General features: G+C 34.9%; 1 protein-coding gene across 7 annotated transcripts; it reads left to right on the top strand.

Moving 5' to 3' along the window:
- LOC129928042 (zinc finger protein 235-like) lies at positions 1-23,866 on the top strand. Of its 7 annotated transcripts, XR_008779632.1 has the most exons (5): positions 1-56; positions 6,281-6,568; positions 7,909-8,094; positions 9,559-9,704; positions 15,975-16,111. XR_008779632.1 is itself a non-coding variant. In XM_056040011.1 (4 exons), the coding sequence occupies exons 2-4, from the start codon at positions 6,338-6,340 to the stop codon at positions 17,454-17,456; spliced, it is 1,899 nt and encodes a 632-aa protein (XP_055895986.1). In that variant the 5' UTR covers positions 1-56; positions 6,281-6,337; the 3' UTR covers positions 17,457-23,866. The 7 variants fall into 7 exon arrangements, 6 of the variants coding, with proteins under 6 accessions (XP_055895986.1, XP_055895991.1, XP_055895987.1 ...); XM_056040011.1 differs by lacking the exon at positions 9,559-9,704 and having other exon boundaries at positions 15,975-23,866; XM_056040016.1 differs by lacking the exon at positions 15,975-16,111 and having other exon boundaries at positions 9,559-10,594.
- Positions 23,867-25,053: the final 1,187 nt, after the last annotated feature.

Here is a 25,053-nt window from a genome sequence, read left to right on the forward strand (position 1 = left end):
CAATATAGGTAAGGGAGATAAATATTCTTAAAAAAACAACATGGTGGTCGGCAAAGGTATCTATCTGCGTATCTAAACTATTAAACTATTAATGATAAATCTACTATCTATTTAAATCTGGTATCTAGCTCAGCGGTTCTCAACCTTTTAAGCTCGGCGACCCCTTTTTACAATTCTTCAAACACACAGAGCAATAGAAGAGTAGACAATAACAATCCATATTTTATTATTTTCGATGGTCTTGTCTTAGGCGACCCCTGGCAAATCGTTAATCGACCCCGAAGGGGTCGCGACCCACAGGTTGAGAACCCCTGATTTAGCCAGTCTAGAGTGACAGACTACATAAAGATTCAGATTAGAGTCTAGATCGAGACTCAAGTTAAAAGTTAACTTTAGTAGGTCACTTTGTAGTAGACTCAACTTCCACTCTACTTAACTAGTAAGTACTAGACTAGTTATTACTAGATCTAGATTATTTCTAGATCTATCATCTAGTTACTAGTACTAGTAGTAAAAGTACTATTATCTGTATTTATTAAATTTATATTATTATTAATACTACTACTCTAGGACTCTTAGAGCCTACTAGATCTACTGATCTAGATGTAATTTATTCTAAATTGACTAGCTAAATTTACTTAAAAAAATTAATTGCTTAGCCTTAATTTTAATGAATGAGAATGAAAGATCTAGATCTAGCATATAATATATAGATTCTATAATTATAATATATATTTATAATTTATATCTACTTACAGTCTTACTACTTAGTAAGAACTAGTACTAATAGTAGTACCATATATGTTATATACTTACTAGGATCATACACTATATTATACTATATACAGCATCATCATACCCTACTTTACACTAGTCACTAGTTAAATAGTAGTTATTTTACAGTGTTACACTTTACTTTTACATAGTCTCTTAGTTACTTACTTAAACTATACTTGTGTTTATAATATAATACGTAATAATACCGGTAAAACTTTACATCGCAGGACCCTTTTGAAGGATATTACGCAGGTGGCAGCACCGCGCTGTCTATCGCTACGGTAATCAGGTCACAAGGTCACTACCAGCTAGACGGTGTCGGTAGTATCATGTGATAGTTCGTGATAGATCTAGTCATTCTCTAATGACATGAAAACTCTGGATCTATATTATGTAATTTAAAAAAATATTAAAAAGGCTATAAAAAATAAATAATGAGAATGAATTAATCTTTTTTTTTCTAATTTGTTTTTTTTTGTTTGTGTCACAAATGTATGGTACCGTTATCCTATATATGTACGGGTTATAGGCCTATATTTATATATTTTTTAATTTATTGATTTAATAAAATGTAATTGTACTTTAAAGTAAACCAATCATACTGGGTTTCGTATATGTGCAACATATTCTTTATTTTATTTTCAAATTAAATTAAACTTAATGGGTTTCCTTATAAGTACAGATATAGTAGCTAGATGTTTATGAAGAGTAGTGTGTAGCCTAACATATGCTCGCCCCTCCTCCTTTCACATTCTGGACTTGGAACCAGACAACGGTGGAGTTACCGGCATTTTAACTAAAATGTAACTGTTTTTTTTTTTTATATTTAAAGCCGGTAGAGGAGACATATGCTATACAATACAAAGGCTCATTGCTGATGATTGCTGTATTAATGTAAATGAAATAAGTTGCAGTTGCACCTAAACCGTATAAACGAATATATGTAAAAATAAAAAAGAGATGAAAGGTAGGCCTACACTAGAAGATGTTCAAATATAAGAACATTTGTGGTTCAGTTCAAACGTGTGGCTCTCAAGCATAAAATTTAAGAAAGTAGGCCTACACTGGAGTCACAGTGGAAATAACACGCTAAAAATTTACCCCAAAACTAAAAAAATTCCAGTTTCATTGAACAGTGGTCTTATTTCTGCCAGATCTCTACAAATGTTTTTTTTTTTTTTAATTATTTCAAGTTGTGAAATCCACCGTAAAACATACAACGCTCAAATATTAATTGTAAAGAAGCCATAAAAAAGGGGATGCACAAAAAAGCAGCCCTGTTAGATAGCCCTAAAACAGGAGCATTCAGACATACGAACAGTGGCTAACTTTGCCGCTTCGGAATCGGCTTACTTAGTAGGATCCGATTGTTCGTGGACTCAAAAATAAACACAAACTAGTTTTTCATGTGAGTACATTATTTACATCCTTTGTCTTTCAAGACAGAAGGAGACAGTCGGCAACCTCGTCATGGTTAACAAAATGTCCTTTTCTAGCGTACTCGTAATATAAAAATCCAGTTATGGATTTACGGCAGTGCGTCAATCCTGTGCCTATATTTCCGCAAACCTAAAAATATAAAAAATACACATTTTGTGCTTGCATATTTAATAATTATAATTATTTTTAAAGTAGAAAAATAAGATTACATACTCTAAAAAAAAAAACGAGGGCAGAAACAAATGAATTTCAAAACGTATTTAAAAAAAAAAAAAACAGTTAACACACAATTAGATTTATAATATTATTTTTTAGCAAAGATACGTAGGTCTATAATTAATTAATAATATATTAATTAAAATTCCCCAATTAAAAACATAAAATACCATCTAAACATTAATAGTTATTCCAAGAATAATTTGTACAAAAAAATCTAAATCTATATTACATAGATCTACGATTTAACGTACTAAAAGAGGAGAGAGAGAGAGAGAGAGAGAGGGCAGTGACCGGGCACGCTCTGCGCGCGAGCAGGTGAGGTCACGTCAGTACGTCATCATACGTGCGGATAGACAGCTGCCAAATAATTGACCTGAAAAACTAGGGTCCTGCGATGTAAAGTTTTACCATAATACCAGTACTAGACGGTTATACTATATAATATATATATTATATACTAAGGCTATATTATAATAATACTCAGATTATACTGTAACTTACAGTGAGTGTAACTAGTCTGTATCTAGCATTTTAGATCTTGTACTACTACTAGATCTAGTACTAGACTTCTAAAGTCATCTTAGTCTACTTTCTCTAGACCTTGAGTCTAATTTCTAGATCTAGTCTACAAGAGATGTCTTCACTATATAAATATAATAACCCACTATGAATGAGCTACATGAAGTGCCTACCCTAACCAGGGGCGGACTGGGTATCAAAATCGGCCCAGGCATTACCATATAAACTGGCCCACAAATTATGACATATGAATGGCATGTCTTATCATGGGATTAGCCAGGATTTTTTCAGTGGGTGTGTGTGTGGGGGTAACAATAGATCTGCTTTAGTTTTTGTTTTGGAGGAATAGGATAACCACTAAACCCCTTTTGGCTACGCTTAGGAAATTCGGTGACTGTAGTTTGCTTAAATTGGTTGCACTGGGGCATTAAGTAATTTTTTTTTCAGACAATGAGATCTGAGGCAAGTGATGATTTCAACCCCTCTCCCTCCATGTTATAGCCTAATTCTCTTCAAAATGTATACATTTTGTTAACACATCGAAAACTGGATGTATGCTTGTGTAGGATTACATAATGTAGTTTATTTGTACATTGTATGTATGTAGTCTGAAAACTATAAACAATACAATAGCAGCCTTAATGAGTTTGAAAATTTTTGGTATTATAGAATTCAGACAATTTCTTAAAAAAAAGATAGTTACATCCAACGCATTTTATGTGTCAATCTAGTAAGTGTGTAATTAATTAAAATAAAAAAAAAATGATTTAAATGTAGATTTTTTTTTTTTTATTAAATAATATTTTTTTGTAATCGCTTTAAGTGTAGTATTTTTAGATTTATGTTATAAAAAAAATAAATAAAAAGAAAACTTTTTCTGTACAAATCTCAGAAAGAACTCTATACCCATATTGAGTTGTGAATAATTTGGGTGGTATGCAGTTTTGCGGCTGTGTGTGTGTTAGAGTTAACTCTTATTAAGTATTGTTCAAGAGCTTCTTCTTCTTTCTCGTTCTCATTTTTATGTTGGAGCGTTCAGATGACTAGACCAATATATGAGATGAACTGCGCAGTGGTTTCCAAATAAGGGAGCTCTCCATATAGTTTTCTTTCTATTGGGGTGTTTTGGGGCCAGTCTCTTATGCAGGCCTCATGGTAAAGAGAACAGTTTTGAAGGACATGTTGTCTTATTCTGTTGTGTCCTGTCCTAAGTCATAAGATAAGACGTTGATCTTGTCGGGACAGCTTTTAATAGGCATCACCTTTCTTGTAATGACAGCTTGTCCATTTCTCATTTATTTTATTTATTTTTAGTTTCATTAATTTAACGGATAGATGAAATATTTAATTGTGAGTTTGTTTTTCCACTCATGGTGAGTGCGACAGCCTTCTCATTTTCTACTAGTTCTATATGTGCTGGTATCCATTGTATCCTTTAAAGAGCTAATTGTCGCCCCTATTTTTTTTCTGCGCTATATCAATGTTTTCTAACTTAACCCCTCTCATCCCTCTTTTTCATTAACTGATTGTGGAACCATCAAAAGACAGGGGAGAGAAGGAATAAAAACAAATGGGTGTGCCATCAAACGTTATTCCGACCAGCAAAATGATTAGGCCAAACGCAACCTTGAAAACATGAAAGCGATATTGAAGTTATGCTGCTCATGCATAGCAAAAAGTATGGTGTAAAGTTTTGCAAATGGTAATACATAGGCTACAGAGTATAGGGTAAATTTTTGATGTTCTTGTTAAATTTCAAACAAAAAAATAAATAAAAGCATGTTCAGGCATCTGTGTCTAGCTTCCGACCATTTTTTTTGTTTTAAAGTTGTCTGCATCGAATTTTTTTTTTTCTTTGGTCGCGATCAGACCGGCCCATCCCACCAGGCATTTGCCCATATAGCCAGTCTGCCCCTGACCCCATCAGAAGTCAACAAATCCATATTCAACATGACTGCCAGCAAAGCCTCTGAATGCATTGGCAATGGTATCCTCACTGCCCAGATCTTCTAAAACAGTGCAAAACCACAACAAGGCAAACTCTGTACTACACGAACTGATCTGCAAATGTTGGCAAGAAGGTCCTAAATTTCATTTAAGCTTTTTTGAGCATTGAGAGTTATATAACCATTTTTCTGTTCTCCTTGCATTTGCTTTCTACCCCACTTCAAAATGTTTTCTGATCTTGGTTTTGTTACACACACCATGTTAGATGCTTTCAAAACATCCATTTCATTTGTTTCAATGTAATTTGAAAGAGGTTTGGTAAGTTCAAAGACATGTAAGAAAACAAATGCTATTGTAAAGTATCTTTGACTGCTATATTTTGATATTGGGTCTGCTTTTGATACGCTATTCTTTTCAAATTTGTCAAGCGCTAGAATTTAATACTGATTTAGAGAGATGATTGTTTGTTTAAGAGCAATGCCGCATCTTTGGACCACAATTGTTTTTCTCCTTTTGTACCCTATTTAATAGTTATCAGTTTAAAGTACCTTTCTTTACATTTACACATACATCCATAAGTTTGTATGAATCTCTTAGGAAAGCAGCAATGTCATTCAATAATCTAAAGAGTGACACTCTTATTTTTTATTATTGAATTATAACGCTTCTTGTTTCTGTTACCTCCTAGTTCAGGATGAGTGCCTTGCACCACACAGACAATTACTATATTGACACTTCTGATAACCTTGGTGAACATTTGTTATATTGTCCTAATTGTCTCCCCTATTTATTTTTTCCTGCATTACATCAATGTTTCTAATCTAACTTATCTGTCTCATTCCTCTCTTTTTTCAGTAACATTGCTAATGAGCCAATTAAATTGGGGGAGGCAGGGTTTATAGTGCTCCTAAAATCTCTCTCATTCATCTTTTTTTCAGTAACATTGTTAATGGATCCATTAAAAGACGGGAAGGAGCAAAAACAAATGGAAGTGCCATCATACGTCCATGCCAGCCAGTAAAATGACTAGGCCAAACACAAACTCAAAGACATTAAAGCAGTGTTGAAGTCCATGACGCTAGTAGATAGCAAAAAAAACTGTCTAATGCTTTTGCAAACATTATGTTTAGTGTAAAGCGTTACATTTTAAAGAATGTTTTTGATAAATTTCAAGTAAAATTATTTAAATAAATAAATAAATTACAAGTTCTCGGGCATCTGTTTCATGCTGCTATCACTTTTTATAAAGTTGACTGCATTGAAAAATAATGATTTTTTTTTGCGACCTGACCGGCCCATTGATACCCGCCAATCCGCCCCTGTATTTAATTGTTTTTAAAATATTATTTATTACATTTACGTTTATCTTTATTTACAGAAAAATTAAATTTGTTCTAAATCAAGACAAAAGAAAAAGTAAAGTACCCAAAGCAAGATGGCTGATATAGAGCATGAGTCCAGTCTTGACCTGGGAAATGTAATAAAACATGAGAAGAAAGAAAGTCTTAATGAAATATGTTTGATAAAACAGTCATGTGAACTACAAGACATGAAATTGTCACATGTAAAAATTGAAAAGACTGAAGGAGATGAAGTAACTTTTTCTATGCAGCCATTTGAAAACTACTGCCATGGTCAAACTTATAATGTAATCCCGGGACGTCAGGTATTTTATTTCTAGTATATTATAGTAGGTAATACATATAATAAAATATTTAATTCTGTTCATACTAGTATATAAGATCTAGAAAGACGCACAATGAGTTAATTTTCATTAATCTCATATTTCATTGGTTTGTATTTTAGTGTTAATTTACAAAGATAGTAATCAATCAAAGTCATACATTTTCAATAATAAGAGAATATATAGTTCTAATACTATTGTTATAAGATTATTTTAAGTGGGAACACAACAAATTGTTTACTGACATATTGTTCACCGACAAATCGTTCTCGACATTTCATTCACACAACAATTCATTTACAAGACTATTCGTTCACCGAACATATTCTCACAGGCATTTGCTCACAGTTGGTTCACGACAAATGGCTCACTGACAATTAGTTCACCAACAAATTGTTCATAGACAAATCATTTTCTGGATAATAACATATTGTTAATATCTTATATTTTCGTCGGGTTAGGGTTGCCTGTTGGCTTCATTGATTTCAAATAGGATTAGATGTAGACATCTAGATCTATTATAAGATCTATATCTAATACTCCCAATCGCCATTTATATCTAACTAATAACTAATCATTACTAATGCTTTAAAAAGCAAAGTGTTATAGAGATCCATTTCTTGTAAACAACTTGTATCAGCATGAAAAAGAGTCATATTAGGAAGCCTTAATATGCAGTTTTATTGCTAAAAATTCTCCTCTAAGCATTGCTCTTCCTCTGGTTGTTCTTGCTTGTCTTGCTTAAGAACTCAGCAGAGATTCAGCAGCTTTCTCTCAATAGCTTTGCAAAGCATTCCTTGGCGGACTACATGTACAAAGTTTAATAAAAAGTTTCTACTGAACGAAATTGAATAATCAGTGAAAGAAACAAGAGGTGTAGCTAATACTTTTGAAGTATTTCCAAAACTCAAGCATGTTTTGATTTTCAAACGCATTAACTCTTTATAGTTGTTTGCGAGAGAAGTTGGTACACTACCAGAAAAGCAGTTATCTATTATAGATTGCTGAGACTGCCTAGACCCAGAAATGAAGCATCTGCAAAAAGCTTTCTCCTCTCATCTATATGTACAAACAATAGTGCCTTGCAAGCATTTTTGTGCATATGTGCAGTAAAGCTTGTGCAGAGTAATTATAATGTAATACAATATTATTTAAAGAAAATATTAAATAAAATGATTCTACATAATTTTTAAAAATTTAGCAACTTTTTTTTAAGTCGCAGTGACAGGCCAGTTCAAAAACAGGGCTGTGCAAAATTTCCTAAAATTTTTTCAAAGTCTGTTCCCATCACTGTTTATAAATAAAATTTCTTTGTCTTACAGGCAGATGTTCTAAAGCAGGAGATAAAATTGTCTTGTACTACTGAAAGTGATGACCCATTGTCCTTAGCATCAAGACTACTGGCTATGTCAAAGAAGGCAGACAGAAACTTTTATCCAGTGCCCATCATTTTGCCAAACTTAAAACTGACTGGACACATACCTCTCCCAGAGCTGCCATTGAGTGAGGTGAAAGGGTGTTTTTTTTTTTTAATCTTTAGGGGGCTTCTTAGTTCACCTAGATCTAATGCGTACATTACATTAGTAGGGGAAAATTAAAGAGTTTGTTTGTTGTGCTGGCTATATGACACTCTTGTTAACCATAAGCCACAGAAGACCTTAACATCTTCAGCTCTAAATCACAAGGTTGGAAAGGTGTAATAAGAAATAAAGGAACACTGAAGAGTAACCTAAAACAAGGCTTTATTAAACTAGAACGACACATGAACTGACGAAAGAGACTTGGACAGTAGCACACTAGATCAATGTTGTGAACACATTCTCACGACGTTACACAAACATAAACAAATAGTAACTATTTCACCACATTCACCCCGCCTAGAATTAAAATAGCAAGTATAGTAATATAGTAGGCCAATAGCATAAATAAAAAGAGAATGCCAGTGCATGTAATACAATAGATCAATAAACAGTGTCGAAATATTAATTTCTCTTGTAAACATTAATAAATGGTGATACAAAGAAACCTAAAAACCAGTATCTGTTGTATGACTTATAAACAATTACTGGTGATACAAAGAAACCTAAAAACCAATATCTGTTGTATGACTTATAAACAATTACTAGTTTCTGTTTTAAGTATTAACAAATAGTGTAGTAAGTAAACATGCATGTAAGTAAGTGAAAAGTAAACTCTAGTATCAGTAGCAAGAGATAAACAATGCCAGTTTATGTAGAACATAGGTAGTGCAATAAGGAAACAACTCTAGACCCTATAGTTCGGTCTGGTTCTTCTCTCTCTTAAGTTGTAACGGGGTTGACTATCCTGTTCTACAGTTTGGGAGTCACTAGTGAGTTCCTGAGCGTCAAGTGGGGTATTTTCAAGAGGAAGCGCTCGGAGGTCCTCAGGGCCTACCAGGGGTTCTTTCCTTTCTTGTATCACAGTAGGGGTGTTGGCTGGTACTTCCGTGTTTTGAGTTTCTGGAGGATATTCATTATCCTCACTCTGAGGGAAGAACGAAGGTTCACTTGTTGTTGTGGATGGGGAGGGGGTGGGAGAGAGACCGTCTCCTCTTTACCGCTGGGAAACCGTACGACGGCATATTGGGGGTTACACATCAGCAATTCGACTTCCTCCGAGAGAGGATCATACTTTGAAGATCGGTTCTCTCTTCTCAGCAACACTCGACCTGGGCTAGATAGCCAAGTGGGGATAGATATCCCGAAGGAGGATTTCCGGTTGAACCGGAAAACTCTATCATGTGGAGTTTCATTTGCTGCCGTAGATAGTAATGATCTAATCGAGTATAGGGCCTGGTTCAAGACTAGCTCCCATCTTGAGATCGGGAGATCGAGGTCTTTCAGTGCTAAAGTAACAGCGTTCCATAGAGTTTTGTTTAGTCGTTCAATTTGTCCGTTGCCTGAAGGATTAAAAGCTGTTGTTCTACTTGTAGCTATTCCCCTCTCATGCAGAAAGGATTGCACCTCCCTCGACATAAAGGACGTACCTCTGTCAGAATGGACGTACTCTGGCATCCCAACTAAGGAAAACAGCTGATTTAAACACTTTATGACAGTAGATGAGGACATATCGGGACATGGGTAGGCAAATGGGAAGCGTGAGTACTCATCCACCATTGTTAATAAGTATTTGTTGTGAGTAGCAGATGGGAGTGGCCCCTTAAAATCAATGCTTACTCTCTGAAATGGTTGGGTAGCCTTGATGAGGGTGCCTGAAAACTGTTTGAAGAATCTAGGCTTCAGTTCAGCGCAAGTTTTACATTGGTTTACCACTTTGCGGACGTCCTCGCAGGAAAAAGGTAAGTTCTTAGTCCGAACGAAATGGAGGAGTCTCGTGACCCCTGGGTGACAGAGGTTGTTGTGTAACAGTTTGAGGTCTTCTCCAGTCATTGCTGACGCAAAGTGGTTCCTTGAAAAGGTATCCGCCGCAGCGTTTAGTTTCCCGGGTCGATATACGACGTCATATTGGAAACAACTAAGCTCCAGTCGCCATCTTTGAATCTTTTCGTTTTTGATCTTGCCCTTGTTCTGCTGGTCAAACATAAAAGACACTGAGCGTTGATCTGTAACCAATGTGAAGGGTCTACTGATAAGGTAATGTTGCCATTTTCTCTGGGCTTCTACGATAGCGTATGCTTCCTTTTCCACTGCTGAGTGTCTGCGTTCACTATTAGTGAGTGTTCTTGAAAAGAAGGCGACAGGACGGCCGTTTTGATTAAGAGTGGCGGCAATCGCGATGTCAGAGGCATCTGTTTCGACTGTTAGTGGTCGATTGTAGTCTATCGTTGACACAGCAGCGTTTTCAAGTTCGTGTTTTAGCTGTTTAAAAGCTTGTTGTACTTGTTCAGGGGGAGGAAAGGCTTTGTTGTTCACCAATAAATGGATCTTGTTGGAGAAATTTGGGATCCATTGAGAATAATAGGACAGTAGTCCAATCACCCGCTTTTGTGATTTCATGTCTTGTGGTGGAGGTAGGTTTCTCAATGCTTGAAATCTTTCGGGGTCTGGTCTTAATTGCCCTTGTGAGATTTCGTAGCCTAGGAGGCATACTTTATTAGTCGCAATAGCACTTTTATCATTGTTGAAGGTGATACCGTACTTTTTAGCGGCATTGAGAAATCTCTGTAGATTCTGGTCGTGGCTAATGGAGTCAAGTCCGCAGATGGTAACGTTATCCATGTAAGCGAACGTGTCCTGTAGCCCTGCCTCCTCAATTATTGTGTTGATCGTCCTTTGAAATGCGGCGACTCCGTTTGTCACTCCAAAAGGAATGCGGCAAAACTGATAAAGCTTTCCGCCAGCCTCGAACGCCGTGTACTGCTTTTCATCATCCCTGATAGGTATCTGGTGGTAAGCGCTTTTGAGGTCAAATGTACTGTACATTGAGTATTTAGATATTTCCTGCACCAGTTCATCAACTTTTGGCACGGGATACGCGTCGAGGTAAGTGAATCGATTGATGGTTTGGCTATAGTCGATAACCATTCTCTTTTTGTGCCTTTCATTCGTTGTTACAATTATCTGGGCTCGCCACGGGGACGTGGAAGGCTCAATAATTTTGTCAGATAGAAGTCTCTTGATTTCAGTTTGAATGAATTTGGAGTTAGGCATAGAATATTTTCTAGATTTAGTGGCTATGGGATGGCAGTTAGGAGCCAGATTAGCGAAGAGGCGAGGGGCTTCAACTCGTGCAGCTTTCAGCGTACAGACCTGGAGAGTGCTTCATTTTCCTTCAAATGGGATCATCAGTTTTTCGTGCTGGCTGATGAAATCTAGCCCTAAGATTACATCAGATACTAGTCCATCTAGTAGTGAGAGCTTAACACTTTCATATTGTTCATCTTTGTACTTTATTTTAGCGAAAATATGGCCGTGAGTAGTGCGAGAAAGATGTGTAGAGGCCATGTAGATTCTGTTTCTGGACGTTTCTAGTTTCCATTTGTACCTTTTAGCAATTGAAGAAGATATATAGTTTTCACTGCTCCCCGTATCTACGAGAGCCTTCAATGGTACTCCATTGACGAGTATTGAAATAGTAGATTTAGTAAGACCGGACGCTGGTGTCGATGCCCAGGAAGATCCAACGGTTGTTGTCCGAGACGTCTCATCATCTGCTTTCACTATGGCTGAGGTTATAGATTTGAGTGTCTGTCTGGTCGATCTACAGACTTTCTGGAAATGGCCCCTCTTACCGCACAGGTTGCATGTAGCGTCACGGGCCGGACATCTAAAGCGTTGATGTGGGCTGTTTCCACAAAAGAAACATCTTTTACTAGTCGCCGCACTCACCTCGTGTTCTACTTTTGTCGTTGGAGAAAGGCTCTCCTCGTCGGCGCTAGCTCCACAGGGAGTTTCAGAGTGGATGTTATACGCCATGGCATGGTTATGGGCATATTCAAGTTGTCTTGCCTCTTCATAGGCGCACTGTAGAGTTAGAGTAGATTTCTCTAAGAGTCGCAGCCTTATGCTGTTTGAAGCCAGTCCAGTAATGAAGGCGTCTCTTACGAAGATATCTCTGTGTTCTTCAGCTGTGACAGCTTTGAAGTCACAGTCTTTGGCCATACTTTTAAGCTTAAGTAGGAAGGAGTCAACGGTTTGTCCGTTCTCTTGTCGACAAAGAGTTATCATGTGCCGTGCAAAAATTTCGCTTTTAGGCTTCACGTAGACATTTTGTAGAACTTTGATTGATTCATCGAACGTGGTACACTCACTTATGTACTGAAATACGCTCGAAGAAACGTAGTTTTCCAGTAATTTCTTTTTGTCAATCTCGCAGTGAGAGACTGAGGAGATGAAATTCTCAAATGTTCTGAGCCAGTGCAGCCACTTCTCGGCAGCCGAAGGCGAGCTAGGCTCTATGTCCAGCTCTTTTGGCCTAAATAGACGTTCCATTTGTATTACTACTTTTACTTACAGACTGAGAATAGTGTTGAACGAAAATCAAAAAAAGATACGTGAGGCACATAGATCCATGGAATTGAAAATTTCTAGTTTAATAAATTGTAATAAGAAATAAAGGAACACTGAAGAGTAACCTAAAACAAGGCTTTATTAAACTAGAACGACACATGAACTGACGAAAGAGACTTGGACAGTAGCACACTAGATCAATGTTGTGAACACATTCTCACGACGTTACACAAACATAAACAAATAGTAACTATTTCACCACAAAAGGTGACCCTTTAATTTAAAGAAATTCCCTTTAATTTATAACAATGAAGTCATCTATAAAAGTTAGCTTAAAAGTTTTTTTTTTAATTGCTTTCTTTTTTTTTAACTGAACAAAATTACTATTAACTCTGTGCTGCATGTTTCAATGCTAGCATGCCATGCTTCAGTATGCTCTGGTCCACTCTTTTATGGATTTTTTGGAAGAGGTTAGTCTAAGGGTACTACAAGGTGTGGAAGCATGACTGTGTCTAGACTTAGGATTGGCCACACATACATCACACACTCCTTTGTGTTAAAGAGAGAAGAGCCCCCACTGTGTGAGTACTGTTACTCTTATCTCACAATGGAACATATTTTCCTGACTGCCCCAGATACCAGGATGCTAGAGGGAATTATTTTGAAGCAGACTTCTTAAAAACACTGTTTGATTATTATCATAATCTTGACCCTTGGAAAATACTGGGCTTTATCTGAGAGGTGTAGTTGACTACTAAAATTTGAAATTGGGCAAAGCAATTGTAAATGTATAATTATTTACAACTAGGAAGGGGGCTTGAGGTTTGAGTTGTATTTACTGAGCGTCCACTGATTCAGATATGAGATTGGACCATAGCACTCTGAGCATGCTATAAGCATGAAAGTAACGCTATTTAAAGGCTAAAATTAGTACTATTATTATTTTTGTAAATTATGTAAAGTTTTATTATTTGAATTGTGAATGGACATTATTTTTTATAACTTAGTTTAGCACTTGAGCTATAAAGGGTAAGTAACCCTTGAGGGATAATGGGCATGACATGACCTAAATTGTGTTGACAAGCAAAAACCTCAAAAATGTCAAAAAGGTTTTATTATACATTCTTTTTTTTTATTAATTATCAAAACTTCTAGCACCAAATAACTAAAATGTATGGATTGAATTTAGAAAAATATAAACCCCACAAAGTAACTAAATAGTATGTATGAATTAAAACAAAACCCCACAAAATAACAACTGTATACATGAATTTAGAAACAAAAAAACACAAAATAACTTGACTGTATATATAAGAATAAAAAAAACACAAAACTAAACTGTATATATGAATTTAGAAACAAAAATAACACATAATAAATAACAATATCAGGGTTGGACTGGCTATCTGGGCAAACAGGAAAATGTCCTGTGGGCCGGTGAAGTCATGACCAAAGAAAAAAAAATGTTTTTCAATGCAGACAACTTAAAAAAAAACTGACAGCAGCAAGACACAGATGGCCAAACACATTTTCTTTTGTTTTTTTTTAAAATTATTATTACAATTAATTTTGTTTTAAATTCAACAAGAATATCAATTTACACTATACACTGTACATATTATCATTTGCAAAACATTAGATCGTACTTTTTGCTATGCACAAGCAGCATGGACTTCAACATGCTTTCATGTTTTCGAGGTTGTATTTAGCCTAATCATTTTACTGGTCGGCATGGACGTTTGATGGCACACCCATTTGTTTTTTATCCTTCCCTCCCCTGTCTTTTGATGGTTCCGTTGACAGTTAATGAAAAAGAGGGATGAGAAAGGATAAGTTAGGAAACAGCAAAGAAAATATGGGTGACAAAGAGATTTTTAACAATATTTGATAGAAATCAACTTTAACACACACACAGCCGCGAAATAGCTAACTACACAACTTATTCACAGCGCAATATGGGTATAGAGTTCTACTTTCTGCAATTTGTAAAGACAAACTAAGTTTTCTTTTTGTTTATTTTAATAACATAGTTATAAAAATGCTACACTTAAGACTTACACAAAAAATATTATTTAATAAAAAAAATAAAAAAATCTAGATCTAAATAATTATAATTAATGCAAACTTATACTTAGTATGAAATCATTGATGATGGAAATTCTTATAATAATTATAATAATTTATATAGAACTGTCACATTCGATATTTAATGAAAGGAGGTTTATATATATGTTTTAAATAATGGGACATGATATATTCTTATACAATTTGCGTTTTTGATATAGTAAGTACTAGGACGAAATAATAGCTTTTCACATTAATTAAGTGTCTGTTTTGCATACTCTTATCTTTTAATGAAATGGGTTGCCTGAGTCAGTCAGGAAAACCAATGACTTAGCATATTTTAAGTCACAGATTAACAAGTATGACTAGATTGACACATGAAATTATAGTTACCATTTTCTACCAGTCGATGGACTCCATTTATTGAGTGCAGTGAATAGCAGATTTGTTTTTTAAATTCTTTAGTGGAAGAGTAGCTGGCTAATTGCACTGTAGATACCTCAGAATATTTTTTTTAAAGCTTAAAATAACAGAAATAATGATAGGATGAGGAGCTCACAGAGCTCCCCCAGCCCCCTAGCTGTCATTGGCTGTCTTTCCACTAATTAAAGGAAGAGAGTATTCTAGGGTAGAAAAAAACGTTTGAAAGAATGAAAGGTCAGAATGTAATGAAGATTAATTACATACACATGCACAGAAGGTATAAAAAAATCCCACCCCCGACACTGAAAAAATCCTGGCTACGCCCATGTTTTGACATGCCTTTTGTGGGCTGGCTTATATGGTAATGCCCAGGCCGATTTTGATACCCAGTCTGCCCCTGAACTGTTTGTATGAATTTAGAAATAAAAAAACAAACACAAAGTAGCTAAATCTACATAAATCTTTTCTGTGTACCTACATGTAGAGATAGCTTAAAATAAGGGTCATCTTTCTTGTGATAAGGAACTTCTGAAACATGCAAAAAAAATAAATAAATAAAGCACCAAAAAAAAAAAATTACTTGTGGATTTCCTTTCATCTTCTTTCAGTCCTTTTTGTTAACTCATCTGCAATAATACTACTCAGAAGTTTTATCTGACTAGACACCCATAACAGAGGGTAAATTTAAATCTAGGTAATGATTTTGTTTCTATAAACATATCATGAATAATCTTAAGATTCACACTTGGGTGCTCACAATTTTTTTATCTGCTTCAAAAAATTGTGATTACGGCTTTTAGTCTGGAATTGCAGTCTGCAAAATCAGTATTCTCCTTCTAATTAATGGCTGTTTAAAAAGAAGGTTTAAACAGCTTTTACCCATTCTGTGTATAAGTGGCTGTTTTCTTTAAAACTAATATAATGTTAAATTTTGCATATTCAAATTTTATTATTAATTTTTTTTCCAATAGATAAAAAACATGAGGCAAGAAGAAGAAATGACTTCAACAAATGTATTTCTAAATGCAATGCATAATCATATGGAACCAAGCCTATCCAATGAAATTATTTCAGATAAGATCAAGAAATCTACTTGCACTGATAATCATCAAATAAATAAACTTTTCACTTGCCAAATTTGTCAAAAAAGGTTTTCTAGCTCTAAAATATTACAAAATCATGAGTTGATTCATACTGGTGAAAAACCAAATAAATGTCAAATATGTCACAAAGGTTTTTCTTCATCTAGTTATTTGAAACAACACCTACTGATTCATACTGGTGAACAACCATTTAAATGTGACACTTGTGGAAAAGGATTATCTTATTTTTCATCTTTGAAACAACACCAGCTAGTTCATACTGGTGAAAAACCATTTAAATGTGACACATGTGGAAAAGGATTATCTAATTTTTCATCTATGAAAAAACACCTACTAGTTCATACTAGTGAAAAACTATTCAAATGTCAAATATGTCAGAAAGGATTTACTCATTCTGATTATTTGAAAAAACACCAACTTGTTCATACTGGTGAAAAAACATTTAAATGTCCAATATGTCAGAAAGTATTTTCTAACTCTACTCATTTGAAACAACACCAACTAATTCATACTCGTGAAAAAACATTTAAATGTCAAATATGTCGGAAAGGCTTTTCTAACTCTACTCAGTTGAAACAACACCAACTAACTCATACTGGTGAAAAACCATTTAAATGTCAAATATGTCAGAAAGGTTTTTCTACCTCTGCTCACCTGAAAGAACACCAGCAGGTTCATACTGGTGAAAAACCATTTAAATGTCAAATATGTCAAAAAGGATTTTCATCGTCTAGTAATTTGAAACAACACCAATTTATTCATACTGGTGAAAGACCATTTAAATGTCAAATATGTCAGAAAGGATTTTCTTACTCTACTCATTTGAAAAAACACCAACTGATTCATACTGGTGAACAACCATTTAAATGTGACACATGTGGAAAAGGATTATCTTCTTATTCATCTTTGAAACAACACCAACTTGTTCATACTGGTGAAAAACCATTTAAATGTCAAATATGTCAGAAAGGATTTTCTAGGTCTAGTCATTTGAAACAACACCAACTTGTTCATACTAGCGAAAAACCATTTAAATGTCAAATATGTCAGAAAGGATTTTCTAGGTATAGTTATTTGAAAGAACACCAACCAGTTCATACTGGTGAACAACCATTTAAATGTCAAATATGTCAGAAAGGATTTTCATCGTCTAGTTATTTGAAACAACACCAATTGATTCATACTGGTGAACAGCCATTTAAATGTCAAATATGTCAGAAAGGATTTTTGAAGTCTAGTAATTTGAAACAACACCTAATTGTTCATACTGGTGAAAAAAACATTGAAATCAGCGTTTTCCAAACTTTTTTGTCTCGTAGACCCCCTGTCATGTTTTCTAGTTTTTGGTAGACCCCCTGCTTAACTTAAAGTTTTTGCAAATTCATCAACATTTTAAAAAAGTAATTACTAACTGTAGTGAGCTGAGAAGTGAAAAAGTAATTTGAAGCTATATATTAAGTTATAGAGATCTATCATTCTTATTGACAAAATTCAAATTTAAACCAATTAAAATAAAAATTAATTAATAATCATTGCTGGAAATGTTGTTGATTGTTCTTTTCAGGCTTAATATCCATACAAATGATATTATATTTCATATAGGAACTTGTTGTTTTATGAAGTAGTCCTTCAAACATTAAATATTTATTAATTTGCCTAATGTGTATCATTGTTAAAGTTTTCGCAAAGAGCTTATTGCTCCTATAATTGTTGATGTTTCATGTGTGGATCAAATATTGAGTCAGTAGAACTGTTTTCATTAACAGCAGAAGGGTCGAAGGTGAGTAACTGGCTCCTTAAGCAGTAAGCTTCAAGCAGGAAGGTCACATTAACCTTGGCTTGCTTCACACTGAAAACTGAATTAAAAACTCACTGCCTTGCAACTATACCCAAACATGGTAAATGTTTTCTGTGTCACCCCAATATTTCTAATGACAGATTTCATGTTTTACATAATTGCTATTGCAATGGATTGTTTGCATTAGAAATGTTAAATCTTTTGAAACAAAGCTTTCCAATTTCTACAAGCAAGCTAAAGAAAGCATATTTTGTTGTTTTCCTTTTCTGAAAGGTGAAACTATTTCTAGTGAACTGATTAAAAGTACAACACTTATTATTAATTGTGCAATTTATAAAAGCAAATTTTAAGACGTCAAGAACCAGTTTTCAATACCCTTGGCTCACCATTTAGCGCAGAAGCTTATTCAGCTCCAGAGGACATACTTTTAAACAAAGATAAGTTCCAGTCAGTACTTCCACTGGAGTCTTATGGGTGCCAGAAGCTGTATTTCCACACTTAAAAAAACTTTTCTGCTCTTCACACTATTTGGGTACATATACATCTGTTCTACTTCTTCGTTCTCATTTTACATGTTGCAGGGTTCAGATCAGTAATCTTGTATCTGAGATGAACTGCGCAGTCGTTTCCAGATCAGGCAGTTCTCCGAATAGTTTTTGTTCTATAGGAGGGTTTTGTGGCCAGAGTCTTGTTCGGGTCTCCTTGATTTAGTATGCATAGTTTAAGAACATGGTCAGCATTCTCCGGAGTTTCTCCACAAGGGCAGGTTTCGCTCGTCCCGACATTAAATTTGCGGAACATATATTGTCTCAATGAGTGAACAAGCATTTTTTTGTTTAAACTAAGAAAGTATAGTCAATGATCGACGTTGACTGACTGTAATTTGACAGCAGTCACAAGGGTAAAAACTAGTAAGCTAGTTCCACATTTCCGGATCATTATGCACAAGTGTAAAAACTAAAATACTGCACATTCAGTACAACTGTATATTTATGGGGATAGTATGATATAAAAGACAACAGTAATTTAAAAAAAAAATTGTAAATTAGTTTAAAAAATTGCGAACTCTTGTTGTAATTCCTCAAGGTGGTGTGTGGAAAAAAAAAGAAACGTGAATATAATACAGTGTATATATAAATTAAAAGGCATTCTACAAAGTTAGCTTGCGTTATCTTTCTAAGTTGTGTGTGTATATATATAAATATATATATATATATACATATATATATATATATATATTATATATGCGGCCCGCCATTCCAAATTTTTTTTTTTAAATGCTGCCCTTGATACAAAACGGTTGCCCACCCCTGATCTGGAATACTAGAAACACATCATACAGATTCTAGAGCTAGATCTATTATATAATACTAGACATATGTTATCCACATCTTTATTTGTGCATTACTGTCGATATAGTCACAATTAAACGAAATAATAATGTAATAAGTAAAGCGAAAGTGTCAATGTAATAGTGTGAATGAAGCTATCAAATAAAAATAGCAAATAGGCTTAAATCCATTTTTTCAAATTAAAACATTTGCTTGTAGGCCTACATGTATTTGATTAAAATTTGAGATGAATAGACTTAATTTTGTATGTTCTTGTGTTAAAGTATAAAGTAGATCTTGAGGTAGACATAGATCTAAATCTACACTAATCTAGAGTTAAAAATTGGCTTTTATAGAGTTCTTTCTGTGTTGCGCATGCGTGACCTTTTTTCATGAATGAATATAGGCCTATCTCAACACGGCTACACAACTTTAGCGAACAGCGAACGAATGTATTAAAAATGCTTTAGAAAAACAAATTTGAATGTTAAATTGATTAAAATATCAAATGAATGGACAATAATTAGTATGTTTATGTGTTAAAGCACAAAACTATCTTTGCGAAAAGAAGTTTTATCATCTTAGAGTTCAATAAGAGTTTTAGACCTAGACCTAGGAATAGACCTCACATTCTACTTTATAATATAAGATGAAAATATAGAATATAAACTAGATTAAATTCGTTAGTAAGGATAAAGTAGTAGATTTTTAAAGAAGGATCTGTGATCCAAGCACTTGGACTTCCTTTCACTAGTAAAGAAGTTAAGACAAAGTTAACAAGTCAGGAAGGCCGATTAATCATGATCATTTCATGATCAAGCTCAAATGAAGCTGATTGTCTAGAACAGCGGTTCTCAACCTTTTTAGCTCGGCGACCCCTAATACGATTCTCCACTAGGCGGCGACCCCCAACCATAAAATTTGCTTCGACCTTAGGCCTAAGTAGGCCCTAAATGTGATTTTGCTAACGTTATAAAATCATGATCAAATTTGAAATTTATGATTTATTTAAGCTTTATGTCATTATATTAAAAAATGTGCTTAAAATACTAAAAAAAAAATGACTTATGACTTTCATTATTTATTTTTCTATTGCATGTGTATTATATTTATGTTGCATAATTAAGTCACAATTTGAAATGTATGACTAAGCTTGGAAAACGTTAGACTACAGTCTTTGATATAGTAAACTACATTGCTAAAAAAATATTGTTGTAACAGCACTCTCAAACAAGCCAATGTCATTACGAATGTTGAGAGTGTTTCTGATTTACCAGTTCAGGAATTCTAAGGACAGACTTTGCAAGATCACAACGAATAAAATCTTCAGCATCAGTCTATTATTCAGTTTATTTCTGAATTTAGACTTGATAACTAGAAAACTGTTTCGCAATGATATGTTGTTCAAAATGGAAGAAGAAGGCACAAAACAATCTCAGATAGAACGGAAGATGTCAGCAAATTCAGAATTGTGGAACTAACATTGAAAATAAATAATTTTTAGCTGCATCGCTAATGATGTAATGCTGGTGGCAGTGTCTTCTTTGCTAATGCATATCCATGAATCCTACAGTAAGTTTCAATGACTTTTGGTGACTTATTCAGAACCAGACGTTGAAATCAAAACCGACATCCAAGCATACTTGAAGCACCATCTGTGTAGATACCACAAAATTTTTAAAAGAAATCTTATATTGTCCCAAACATAAACCGACTTTATTAAATATATAACGTGCTGTAGAGGTTGTTTCAAGAGTTTTGTTAAATAGAGACTTGTCTTGTAAATCACGTAAACCAATAATTGTTAACAACTGCAACGTCTTTGAATTCATCAAGCACTAGCTGCTACCATGCTAGCAAATCATCCAAGTTCCCCTCACAGTCAGATTGTCTTTTTACCGATGCAAAAACAACCCTCCAAAGCCTGCAAAACTCTGATTACTCATATATTAAAAACCTCAGAACAGCACTTACAAAGCTCAACAACAACAGCAAAAAAAAACTGTAATTCAATGGATACCAGCTCATATAGAACTAGAAGAAAATGAGAAGGCTGACACACTCGCCAAGAGTGGGAGAACTAGCTAACTAATAAACTCTGCACTCTATCCAGAAGAATTTAAGAAATTAATTGTAAATAAAATAAAGGAGAAATGAACGAGCTCTCATCCAAATCACAAGAAAGATGACGCTTACTATAAGCTATCCCGACAAGACCAACGTCTAATCTTTCAACTCAGGACCGGACACAACAGAATGCGACAAAACATGTACCGGAAGCTCAAAATTGGAACCAGTGAAATCTGCCCATGTGGAGTATGACCAGAGAATGCAGACCACGTCCTCCAAAACTGCTCTCTATACCAAGAGGCCCGTATAAGACATTGGCCCCAAATTACCCCAATAGAAAGGAAACTATATGGAGAGCTCATTGATTTGGAAACCACTGCGCAGTTCATCTCATGTATTGGTCTACTCATCTGAACACTCCAACATAACAATGAGAACGAAGAATAAGAAGAAGAATCAAGCTGGATGCTAAATAATGGCAGCGGAGAAGATATCATAGCCTGAATTACCTGATCGATAATATCAGAAGAATTATTCTCAATGGGAAAAGTGTCATTAGATAAGAAAATTGCACTAAATTTAGCAACGAATTCAGCTCCATTCATAACTCGAACATGTCTAGACCGCTGGTAATTTCAACTTCTTGTCAATGGTGTGAGATTTCAAAGCTCTGTCAATTCAGAGAGAAACCAATCAAGAAATGATAACGACCGATTTGATTATGAATTTAGTTTTTTTTTTGACTCCGTGAGCTTTAAAACGACTGGATGTCCTTATTGCAAAAGCTTAGACGTCTCTGTTAGCTCTGACTTCATAAAACCATACCGCAAAAAAATCGTCATTATATACTTACTTTTCGAACATTCTTTTGTTCAAGATCCATATTTATGTGATGCTCCGTAAATTACCTTCAATAACATGGACTAGAAAACAATTATGTATTAGTAGTTCTTATTACTAGTTTCAAGACTAGCTCAAATCTTCACCATTGAAATAATGTTTGATTCCGCAATGGAGTTATTCAATGCGTTTGAAAAAAGAAGTAACTACCAAAGGAAAAAAAAAGGCTACCTTCAAGCAATGATGTTACACTCACTGAAAGTGCCCTCTGTATCGTCTGGTAAAAAGTTCGTGTTTTAAACTATGTCTACCCCAATTTTTATTTCGTTTAATTGACGCTTCACAATCGTTTAATGAGGTATCTGAAATGTCCTAATCTGCCCTTTACTTTATACCTTAGATTGTAATTGTAGACCATCTATGGTACAAATGTATTTGATACAGCACGTAGGAAATAACCAAAAAAAATATTTCGATGAAAAATTGACGAAAAAAACACAATTTCCGATGGTCTTAGACGACCCCTGGAAAATGGTCATTCGACCCCCAAAGGGGTCGCTACCCACAGGTTAAGAACCCCTGATCTAGAATATCTTGATCTAGGTCAGGGGTGGGCAACCTTTTCCCATCGAGGGACGCATTAAAACAATGGGAATGGGAGGGCCACATATATGTAAATGAAATATGTAATTACAAATCAGAAAAATACGGTAACTAATTTATATAATACCTTTCAATTCACATTTATACTGTTGTATTCATTGGCATTTCATTTTTTTTACACTCCCAATTGAGGAATTATTACAAAAGTCATTTCTGAAACTAATTTTACGAAAATTTGTTTTAATTTTGCTATAAAAAAAATAAATATATGAAATTTTAGCTTTTATATAGAACAACTTTCATGCTTATAACATGCTCAGAGCGCTATGGCCCAATTTCATTTGTGGACGAGTGGGGGGAGTGTATCTAGGAGAAGGTTTTCCGTGCTGCCTTTAGGCGCTCAATAAACACAACTCTGCTCGATTCGGATTTCGAACCTTGAGCCCCCTTCATAGGTAGCCAAGTATCGAAATCCTTGAGCCCCCTTCATAGGTAGCCAAGCTAAGCCAAGTTCAAGTATAAAATTTTTATAGTAATAGGCCTACTAGATCTAGGTCTAGACTCTACTTAAATCTAGTCTAAAATAACGACTGTCTAAGACTCTTGATGATTGAGAAGTTCACATTGAGGTGTTGTTAATAAAACGGCATGTCGTCTGAAAGTATATAAAGTGCTTTTTTTATATATACTGAATCAATTGTACATTAGCAGTTGCTAAAAATTTACCAATTATGGGTTTTATAACTCTTTGAAGTAAAGTATCTAATATTACCCCACTTCCTATAATCAGGTTGATATTTTGGTGCGGGTGTTGCTAATGAAGTTTTATGATTTTTAGCGGCTTCCCTAAATCTAAGTTATTCCGTTTCAGGGTGTTAGGCTTGGGGACTATGATGAAGAGTGTAATTTTGAGCTCGCCACTGGAGCCTTGACTTATTCTTGATCCGTATTGTAGTATTTGAAGCTACGTAGCCGTATGGTCGAAATTGAGTGTGCTTGTGTGATGTTTGTTTATTTATGGAATGAACAATGCCTTATTTAATTACCCATGATTTGTATATGTTCGGAATATTGTTTATTTGTATTTAGCCTTAGGATTAAATATTGTTATTATTTAACGATTGTTGACCATTTATTCGCTGTTCAGTTATTATGTGATTTGGTTTAATGTTGATCGTTGATTACTGCATTAGCCTGTTGAGGTGGGGAACCCGGTTCATTATATCATCCCCCAGAAAAAAAAACCCCGTAAAACCTTGACACCTACTTTAGTTAAATTGTGTTTGAGTAGCTTAGAGAAGTACGGAAACCTTCGTTCAGATAAGCCTCTGCTCGTGTCTAATAAAGATATTGGATCACAGCGCACCTTCGATGTTATAGGATGACAGATACGCTATAAAAAACACAACCAATAAATACGAAACTAATTTAGAGTTTGTTAAATAAATTGTGTCATTCAATGCTGTACGTCTAGCTGTTTGCTGCTTGAATGTGCATACGACAGACTGTTTTCCAATCCATAATATGAGATGGCCCATAAGAGAGGCACACATTTCTTCCAGCTGATTACCAAGGCTTAACATAAACTACCAAATAATTGTTTAAAAAAACGAAGTGGACAACTTTTTTTTTAAAAGGGAAAATCTTGTTATTTATACTTTTTAGAGGAAAAGGGAATAGCCGCTATTAGTTTGTCCCTCTGTCTGTCCTGTTTAGATATCAAAAACTAGAAAAGATATTAAAAATCCAAAATTATGATATAGATCTTGTTCTGATGCTTTTCTAATGCAACGGCTACTTTTTTCTTTTTATACGGCAAGACAAAATACCTGATATAGAAGTGTCGTCCTTTAAAGCCTACACGCAATTCTGAATAAATGGCCACGTGTCTACTGTATGGACAATTTGCGCATCCCTAAAAGTCTCCTATACGGCCAGATAACGGATGAAAAACGAGCTCAAAAGGGGGGGGGGAATTCATGGCCACAGTCCGAGCCTTCATAATGGTCCCTGCCCTCTGAGAGACGGAAGCAAATAACAGAAATCGAGGCGCCACACTGTGAAAACAGGCGCGAAAACAGATGAGAAGAAAATTAAGACCATTCGCAGAAGCTCCAGCTAGAATAGTGCAGCCGAAGATTCCGAACTCACGAGGATAATGTCGGGGCTGAGTTCAAACTAGGAATCATCGTGCCAACAGTCCGCCCCAATAACACACGACCAGGCAGTCACTTTTTACAAGGCTTATATCAACTCACTCTGTCTGGTAACACGTTATGTTTCCCATACCCATTCTAATTTTCAT

This window comes from Biomphalaria glabrata, chromosome 9 (assembly GCF_947242115.1).
Source record: "Biomphalaria glabrata chromosome 9, xgBioGlab47.1, whole genome shotgun sequence".
NCBI classification, from domain to species: Eukaryota; Metazoa; Mollusca; class Gastropoda; family Planorbidae; genus Biomphalaria; species Biomphalaria glabrata.

Bases quoted from the DNA above. Each gene is read 5' to 3' on its own strand.
- LOC129928042 (XM_056040011.1), top strand. From the start codon at position 6,338: ATGGCTGATATAGAGCATGAGTCCAGTCTTGACCTGGGAAATGTAATA. The intron at 6,569-7,908 runs GTATTTTATTTC...TTTGTCTTACAG, and splicing joins ATGTAATCCCGGGACGTCAG to GCAGATGTTCTAAAGCAGGA. The intron at 8,095-15,974 runs GTGAAAGGGTGT...TTTTTCCAATAG, and splicing joins CAGAGCTGCCATTGAGTGAG to ATAAAAAACATGAGGCAAGA.